This window comes from Sus scrofa, chromosome 2, assembly GCF_000003025.6.
Source record: "Sus scrofa isolate TJ Tabasco breed Duroc chromosome 2, Sscrofa11.1, whole genome shotgun sequence".
In the NCBI taxonomy this organism is placed as follows: Eukaryota; Metazoa; Chordata; class Mammalia; order Artiodactyla; family Suidae; genus Sus; species Sus scrofa.
In genome coordinates, this window is record NC_010444.4 from 74,568,462 (window position 1) to 74,577,981 (window position 9,520).

The 9,520-nt window shown below is 52.6% G+C and overlaps 1 protein-coding gene across 1 annotated transcript; it reads left to right on the forward strand.

Moving 5' to 3' along the window:
* SIRT6 (sirtuin 6) lies at positions 78–9,313 on the forward strand. Its single transcript, NM_001114273.1, is given in 10 exon segments — positions 78–152; positions 2,340–2,467; positions 4,004–4,186; positions 4,490–4,549; positions 7,380–7,475; positions 7,553–7,633; positions 8,193–8,276; positions 8,279–8,315; positions 8,405–8,515; positions 8,822–9,313. Coding segments are annotated over 10 exon segments (984 nt in total). The 5' UTR covers positions 78–86; the 3' UTR covers positions 8,960–9,313.

The window sequence follows — 9,520 nt, forward strand, 5'->3', positions numbered from 1 at the left end:
CGGCTCCTCCTTCCCCGTCCCACCCCATTTCCGGCGGAAGCGGCCACAACAAGGGAAACTTTATTGTTCCCGTTGGGGCGGTGAGGATGTCGGTGAATTATGCGGCTGGCCTGTCGCCGTACGCAGACAAGGGCAAGTGCGGTCTCCCCGAGGTGAGCGCGGCGGGATCCCGACAGCTACCCCCAGGGCCGTGGGCTGGGCGGGGCCTACCGGCAGCGGGGAATTGTGGGAATAGCAGGAGACACTGAGGCTAGATAATGGGAGGGACTTCCCAATGAGGAGGGGGCGGGAAGTGACGCCCCAGCGCGGCCGGGGACGCGAACACGCCCAGCTCTGGGTCGGTTAGGCTGGTGACTCGGGGAAGGACCAGCGATGGGGTGGTCTTCAAGTTCTGATAAGGGAGCACCCAATGTATATCCAGGCAGAATGCACTACCCGGGCAAAGCGGGGGGGTGGGGTGGAAATAAACTTAGAGAGCAGATTAGATCAAAGAGGTTTCCAGAAGGAGGCCAGGATGGGCCTCAAGTGCCAGGCTGGGGAGTTGACACTAAGGGTGATGCGGAAGGGTTTTGACCTGGGGAGGAACCTGGAGGATGTATCAGAAACACTCCTCCAACCACGCTGAAAAGAAGTCCCTCCGTACGCTGAGACCTTGGCTGGGTCACTTCTTTCTGGGTTTCCTTTCCCCTTCTGTAAACTGGGGAGAAGATTGCCCCCCTCCCACAAAGGCTGGCTCGTTCATTCTGAGTCAGGCATCAGTGAGCTCTTAGATGATGTGCAGCCCCACTCTTCCCTCCTGGGTGTTTTTCACTTTATTCCACAAACATTCAAGTACTTACCTTATACCAGACACTTTCTCCAACCTGGAGCCACATCACAGAACAAGACAGATGAGCAGCAAATAAGTATAAGAAATCAGATAGTGGGGAGTTCCTGCTGTGGCGCAGCAGTTTAAGGATCCTGCCTTGCTGGAGCTGTGGCTTGGATTGGATCCCTAATCAGGGAACTTCCCTATGCTGTGTTGCAGCCAAAAAAAAAGAAAGAAGAATAAAAAGAAACCAGATGGTGGTAAGAGCTAGGGAGAAAAGCAAAGCAGATAAGAAGAGCTGAGGGCTGCATTGAAACCAGGTGGCCAGGGAGCCATCACTGAAAATGACTATTTTTCCCCCAATTTAAAAAATACTCATAAAATATACGCAATATAAAATTTACTTTCTTAACTATTTTAAGACTACAGTTCAGCAGTATTGAATACATTTATAATGTTATACAACCATCACCACCATCCATTTCCAGAGCTTTTTCATCTTCCTAGTGTTCTCATTAAATACTAACTCTCCATCCCCCTCCCCCACGCCCTGGCACCCACCATCTACTTTCTCTATGAGTCTGACTCCTCTAGGGACCTCCCATAAGTGAAATGATACAGTATTTGTGGTTTTTTATCTGGCTTATTCTCTGAGCATAATGTCCTCAAGTTTCATCCATATTGTAGCCTGTGTCAGAATGTTCTTCCTTTTGCAGGCTGAATAATATTCCATTGTATGTACAGACCACATTTATTTTTCTTTTTTCTTTTTTTACTTTTTAGGGCCACACCAGCAGCGTATGGAAGTTCTCAAGCTAGGGGTCCAATCAGAGCTGCAGCTGCCAACCTAGGCCACAGCCACAGCAATGCAGGATCTGAGCCGTGTCTGCAACCAACACCATGGCTCATGGCAACACCAGATCCTTAACCCACTGAGTGAGGCCAGGGATTGAACTGGCGTCCTCATGGATGCTAGTCAGGTTTGTTACTACTGAGCCACAACAGGAACTTCCAGACCACATTTGTTAATATCCATTCGACTGTTGATGGATATTGGGGTTTCTTTCATATTTTAGCTATTGCAAATAATGCTGCTATGATCATGAGTGTGCAAATGAGATGACTCTTGAGCCAAGATTGGGAGGAGTGAAGAGGGAGCTATGTGGGTATTTGGGCAAAGGGCATTCCAGGCAGAGGGCACAGCCTGTGCAAAGGCCCTGAGACCAGACCAAGCCTGGAAAGTTGGAGGAATAGTGAGGAGGCCCTTGTGACTGCAACAGAGGGAGAAATGGGGGGAGTTGGGGCAGGTTGTGCAGGGCCTCGTGGGCCTCAGGGAGGACTTGGGCTTTTACCCTCAGGGGGATGGGAACCCTGGAGGGCTCTGGGCAGAGGAGGAACATGAGGACAAGCTGCCCTTTCCCATCCATTCTCCTGTTCCTGGGCAAGGCAGAGCAGTTCAGTCTGTGGCTTGTGACCTTGCCACTGCGGGACATGTTTTGACCCCACCTTCCTGCTCTTTCTCAACCAACAGGTGTTTGACCCCCCTGAGGAATTGGAGCAGAAGGTATGGGAGCTGGCACAGCTGGTCTGGCAGTCCTCCAACGTGGTGTTCCACACGGGCGCGGGCATCAGCACCGCCTCAGGCATCCCTGACTTCAGGTCTGTGGGCACGCGAGGGAAGTTGAGGCAGAGCCTGCCACGCTGCCAAGGGCTTCCTTGTGAGCTCATAGATGCCCAGGCATCAGAACCCGTCCTGCTGCCTTCCCTCTCGCTGAGTCTGGGGTGATCAATCAGTCCCTTGGGGTGTTGAGGATGGGAAAGACCCCTCCTTTTGGAGCATGTCCCTTTATATTACACCCAACATTCCACAACAACCCCATTGGCCAGAACTTGGTCACCTGACCATGCCTAGTTGCAGGGGTGCTGCAATTAGTAATGTAGTTGATCTGTGCTCATAGTGCATGGCTAAACATATTACCATAAGAGAAGGGGAGAATTGATATCAGAGACAATTAGCTCCATACTCATTGCAAATACATATATACATTTGTATATATATACACACACATACAAACACACATACACATGAGGCACATAGAACTTCCCGGGCCAGGGATCGAACCTGTGCCGCAGTTGGAACCTGTGCCACAGCTGCAGCAACACTGGATCCTTAACCCGCTGCACCACACAGGAATTTCCACAAATATTTTTCTATCAGACCTGGGGGGGCAGGTGGCTTAACCATCTGGACCTCAGCTTTCCTCACCTGTAAATGAGAGTGCGAGGCCAGAGAATGTTTAACTTCTCTTTCAGCCTGTGTTAGACAAGTCTTGTTGCTGAAAAGCAGAGGTCCCAAACTGATGGCCCCTGTAGGTGCTGAGTTTGTAACCCTATCCCATAGGGCAGGCCTATTGCACTCATACTCTTTTTCTAAGGCCTCTCAGGCCCCCAGCACAGACCCTCACAGCAGAAGAGCAGATTCTTGTTTTTGGAAGAATGTTGAAGCTCTAAGGTGTGAATCTCATCCCCCTTCCGTAACCTGCCATGGCTCCCCATTGCCACATAGGAGAGTTCCAAGCACTTCAGCCTGGAAATCAAAGCCCTTTTTGACCCAACCCTGGGTCTGCGCTCCACCTTCAGCACCTGCTGCTCCCACAGCAGCCCTCAGACCACTCACAGACTGTTACCAGCCCCGTGGCTTTTGCTTACCCTTTCTGTCTGAACTGCCCTGCCCTTTCCTCTCTGTTTAGAGACAACTCAGCCTCCTCCAGGAAGCCCTCCCACAGTCCCACAAAGAGCCCTCACTGCTTGCACTGGCCACCGCTGCCCTGGGTTCCTCCCTCTGCCCCAGCCCCACAGGGCTGGAATGTCTGTGTCCACCTATGTCTCTCCCCACAAGATCAAGGACTCCTTGAGGGCAGGGCCTGGGTCCACTAGGGCCCCAGCATCACTCCGCACAGGGCCAGGCTCAGTGCAGCAGCAGTAAGTGTTGGTTGAATTGAATAATTAATTCCTGCCATTATATACCATGTTCTCCCTCCTCTCTCCCCTCTTCCTTGCTCTTTGTCTATGTTGCTCTCTGTCTGCCTCTTTCTGATTCTCTTTCTCTGCCTCTGTGTGTCTCTCTGTCTCCCATTCTGTTTCTCTATCCCTCTCTCCCCCTCCCCACCATGTCTCTCCCACCTGCTGCCTCAGGGGTCCCCATGGTGTCTGGACAATGGAGGAGCGAGGCCTGGCCCCCAAGTTCGACACCACCTTCGAGAACGCGAGGCCCACGAAGACCCACATGGCACTGGTGCAGCTGGAGCGCGTGGGCCTCCTCCGCTTCCTGGTCAGCCAGAACGTGGATGGGCTGCATGTGCGATCCGGCTTCCCCAGGTGCATCTGGCATCCAGCCCCACTCAGCCTTGGGCAGGCTGTCCCTCTGTCCCAGCCTGGATTTCCCCATCTGGCAAATGAACAGCCCCTCCGTCCCAAGGCCAATGTGGCCATTCAGCCAGGTGACCCAGAAAGTGCTTGGCGCACAGCTGTGGCTGTCAGTGCCTCCTGGCACATCTAGAGAATCGGGATCCCCTGATCCTGGTCCCAGGGGGATTCCAGCCCCGAGCCCTCTGGATCTCAGTTGGCCTGGGATCTGGGGACCCTACTCCTCTACTAAGCCTCTTCCTTGTCCTCCCACAGGGACAAGCTGGCAGAGCTTCATGGAAACATGTTCGTAGAAGAATGTGTCAAGTGTAAGACGTGAGTGCCACTGAGGGTGGGGGCGGGGGCACAAGGCATGGACCACTGAAGTCGGGCTCTACAAAAGGGCCTTGTGAGTTGATGCTTCCAGAGACGAGGGTGTGACCTTCCCAGGATGAGACCTGGGGGCACGTCTTCCTCCTGATGAGGTGTATTCCTGTCCTATAGCTGCTATAACAAACTACCACAAACTGAGTAACTTAACAGAAACTGATAGTCTTAGGGCTCTGGAAGCTAGAAGCCCTAAATCAAGGTGTTGAAAGGGCCATTCCCTCCAAAACCTGTCAGGGAGGATCCTTCCTGCTTCTTCCAGCTTCTCGTGGTTTCTGACCATTCTTGGCCTTCCCTGGCTATAGAGTTGTCATGTTTCCATCTCCCTATATGTCTGTGTCTCCTTTTCTTTTTTTCTTTTTCTTTTTTTTTAAATGATTTTTTTTCCATTATAGTTGGTTTACAGTGTTCTGTCAATTTTCTACTGTATAGCAGTGACCCAGTCACAAATACATATATACATTATTTTTCTCACATTATCCTCCATCATAAGTGACTAGATATTAGTTCCCAGTGCTATATAGCAGGATCTCATTGCTTATCCATTCCAAAGGCAATAGTTTGCATCTAATAACCCCAGATTCCCAGGCCATCCCACTCCCTCCTCCTCCCCCTTTGGTAAACCACAAGTCTGTTCTCCAAGTCCTTGAGTTTCTTTTCTGTGGAAAGGTTCATTTGTGCCATATATTAGATTCCATATATAAGTGATATCATATGGTATTTGTCTTTCTCTTTCTGACTTCACTAGTATGAGAGTCTGTAGTACCATCCATGTTGCTGCAAATGGCATTATTTTGTTCTTTTTTATGGCTGTCCTTTTCTTATAAGGATACCATCAGAATGGATTAGGGCCACCCTATTCTAATGTGACCTCATCTTTTTTTTTTTTTTTTTGGCCACACCCATGCATGCAGAAGTTCCCAGGCCTGGGATCCAATCCAAGCCACGGCAGCAACCCGAGCCACAGCAGTGATAATGCCGGATCCTTAACCTGCTGATCTATCAGGAAACTCCATAATGTGACCTCATCTTAACCCAGTACATCTGTAATGACCTTATTTCCAAATAAGGTCACATTCCAAAGCACTTGGGAGATGCCATTCAGCCCATAAATGGATGTGATGGGTTGGGACCCCAGCTCTGAGAAGGCTGAGCCAGAGCTCTTCCCAGAACATGGGCTCTGGGCGAGTCTCCTGCTGCTGGGTGAGCAGCCTTACAGGTGGGAAAAACTCAGAGGTAAGGGGTGCACGTGGCTCCCCTGCAGGTGGAATCTCTGAGACCAGAGCACATGCGGGGACCCAACTTTAAAAACATTTTTCTCTGTAAATTTATTTTGAAACATTTCAAACCTGTGGAAAACTCACCAGAACTGTACAATGAACTCATATTTCACCTAGACCAAGGGTCACAAACTTTTCCTATACAGGGTTGGATGGTAAATATTTTCAGCTCTTTGGGCCAGACTCTCTGTGATGACCACTGACTGCACTTGTAGCAGGAAAGCCACCATAGACAGCACATAAAGGAATGGATGTGGCCACGTGCTAATAAAACTTTACAAAAATGGGAAGCAGAGGGGCAGATTTGGTCTCTGGGGCCATAGTTTGCTGACCCCAACCTAGATTTACCAATGTTACCATTTTGTTTTTTGTTTTTGTTTTTGCTTTTCAGGGCGGCACCTGAGGCATATGGAAGTTCCCAAGCTAGGGGTTGAATCAGAGCCACAGCAACACCAGATCCAGTGTTACCATTTTGCCACAACTTATTTCTCCTTCTCTTTCTGTGTTATTAGGATTTGCTGTACTCTTCAAGGGAGCAGATTTCCTTATTCTTTGCCCTTTGAACCCTTAAGACATTTATCCCCCACAAGCCAGAGTATGCTTTTCCACGGCCACAATGCAGTTACTAAAGTTTGGAAATGTAAAAACCACGGAACAGAATTATTCAATAGCCAGTCCAGATTCCCAGGGCTCCCACTGTTGCTGTTTCTCCCCTGGTCCAGGATCCAAAGTCACACTTTGTATGCCACTGTCCCATCTCTTTAGTCTCCCTCTCTCTCTCTTTTTTTTGTCTTTTTAGGGCCGCACATGGGGCATATGGAGGTTCCCAGGCTAGGGGTCGAATCTGAACTGAAGCTGCCAGCCTACACCACAGCCACAGCAATGCCAGATCTAAGCTGTGTTTGCAACCTACACCACAGCCCACTGCAACGCTGGATCCTTAACTCACTGAGTGAGGCCAGGGATCGAATTTGCATCCTCAGGGATACTAGTCAGATTTGTTACTGCTAAGCCACAATGGAAACTCTTTTTTTTTTTAATTTTATGGCCACACTTGTGGCGTATGGAAGTCTGGGCCGGGAACTGAACCTGAGCCACAGCTGTGACCTACACCACAGCTACAGCAATGCTGGATCCTTTAACCCACTGTACCAGTCCAGGGATCAAACCTGCACCTCCACTGCAACTCGAGCTGCTGAGGTCAGCTTCTTAACCCACTGCACCATGGCAGGAAGGCCCCATTAATCTCCTTTTTGTGGAACAGTTCTTGACTTTCTCTGTTTTCCAAGCTATGGGTATTTCAAATCAGCCAGGCTGGCTCTTTTGTGGGAGGCCCCCTCTGCCCTCCATGCCGGGTTTATCAGATGTCCCCTCATGCTTAGATACTGGTCATGTGGCCCCTGCTTCCCTGGGAGCACAGTTCCCTGCAAAAAGCAAGCGCCACCCAGGTGGGCATCCGGCAACAGGTGGTAGTCTGACTCCTTCCTCCCCTAACACAGGCAATACGTCCGGGACACCGTGGTGGGGAGCATGGGCCTGAAGGCTACCGGCCGCCTCTGCACCGTGGCCAAGTCAAGGGGGCTACGGGCCTGCAGGTGAGTGGCCCTTTCCCATTCCCTGGACCCCAGGAGAGGCTCCAAGTTCCCTGCTGACTCCCCACTCTCCATCACAGGGGGGAGCTGAGAGACACCATCCTAGACTGGGAGGATGCCCTGCCTGACCGAGACCTCACCCTCGCTGACGAGGCCAGCAGGTCTGACCCCAGCCCAGCCCAGGGGGAGGCGGGCAGGTGGGAGAGGGGCAGAAACAGTCAGCTCCAGGCACATCAGGGAAGGATTCCTGTCTGGGCCTTGCTTCTGCTGTAGTAACGGCAACTCCCAGGTACTGAGCCCTCACACCCCATCCTCACCACAGCCCCCGGTGGGTGCTGCCTGGGGCTCATTATACAGACAAGGCAGCAGCAAGTTGACTCCTTTGTCCATGCTGCCCAGCCAGGAAATGACTGAGCAGCCAGAAGTCCAAGTGTGGAAGGTGCCACCCACATCAGCAACCCTACCTCTGCCGGACAGTGGTGGGGAGGTGGCTCCTGCAAAAGGGAAGCAGCTGGGGCAGGACACCCAAGCAGAGATGGATGCCCTGTGAACCGACCTCCCAGGGCCAGCCTGAGTGAGTTGGCAGCAGCAGTGAAGTTTGAGCAAGGGTAGGGGAGTGTGTGTGTTGGAGACCACCCTGCCCCCAGCCTTCTGGGGCAGGATGTGGGCCTGACAGATCCTGGCCAAGGGGCTCAGCCTAATCCTGCCTCCCCGCCCCAGGAACGCCGACCTGTCCATCACGCTGGGCACCTCCCTGCAAATCCGGCCCAGCGGGAACCTGCCGCTCACCACCAAACGCCGGGGGGCCGGCTGGTCATTGTCAACCTTCAGCCCACCAAGCACGTATGTGCCAGACCCCACCCTTAACCCCTGACAGCACCTCAGATCCCCACAAGCCCTCCCCCTCCGTCTGACCATCCCCACCCCTGCAGGACCGCCATGCAGACCTGCGTATCCACGGCTACGTAGATGAGGTCATGACCCGGCTCATGAAGCACCTGGGCCTGGAGATCCCGGCCTGGGACGGCCCCCGTGTCCTAGAGAGGGCGCTGCCACCACTGCCCCGCCCGCCCGCCCCCAAGCTGGAGCCCAAGGAGGAGGCTCCTGCCCAGTTCAACTGCCCAGCACCAGCCAGCACCAAGCAGGAGCCCAAAACAGAGCCCTGCGCCCAGCACAACGGCTCCGGGCCCACCAGCCCCAAAAGGGAGCAGCTGGACAGTCCTGCCCCCCACAAGCCCCCCAAAAGAGCGAAGGCGGAGGTGATTCCCAGCTGACCCCCGGGGCCTGGGGAGGGCGGGGCTTTTTTGTAGAAACCATGGAATCTTTTTTTTTTTTTTTAAACCTACTGTCTCACTTTATTACTCGTCTCTGCCCTTGTGGGGAGACCTCAGGACTCTGAGAGCTGGGCTCCAGGCCCACATTACACCTCCCTTAGCTTGGGGCCTCTGGAGGGGGCCTGGCAAGGGGCATCCCTGCCCTGGGCCTAACCTTGGAGCTGACACTCCTGACACCTGCTCCACCCTTAGGCCCCAGCCCTGACTCAGGATGTTTTTGGGAGGTGTGGCCAGGCCCTCTCTGGTTTCCAGCCTAAACAGGAATTGACCCCCTCTGCCCTCTGGACCCTCACACTCCCCATCTCTTGCCTACCCCAGAATTGCCTCACAGTCCCTCCAGGAGGGAAGGGAGGCAGAGTCACCATTTAGGAGCCAAACATCATGCCAGGACAGGCAATAGAGGCTTGCACTGCCTTTGGGGCTGGAGGGAGAAAGAGATGAGGCCACCTGGCTTCCTCCAGGCTTCCAGAAAAGCCTTCAATGCAATAAAAAGCAACGTTTCTTGCATCTGAGTCTGTGTTTAATGTCCACAACCTTGCTCCAGGTCCTAGTTCCTGGGGGCAGGACTGTATGACCCCCACCCCCACCACCCCCTGGGATATTTGGGTGGATGACTGTGCAATCCAGTCCTGGAGGTGAAGGAGGGCCTTACTAGCAGCTGACATTCCCTCAGCCCTCAGTTTGTACTTATTATTCATGTGATTCTTTAATATG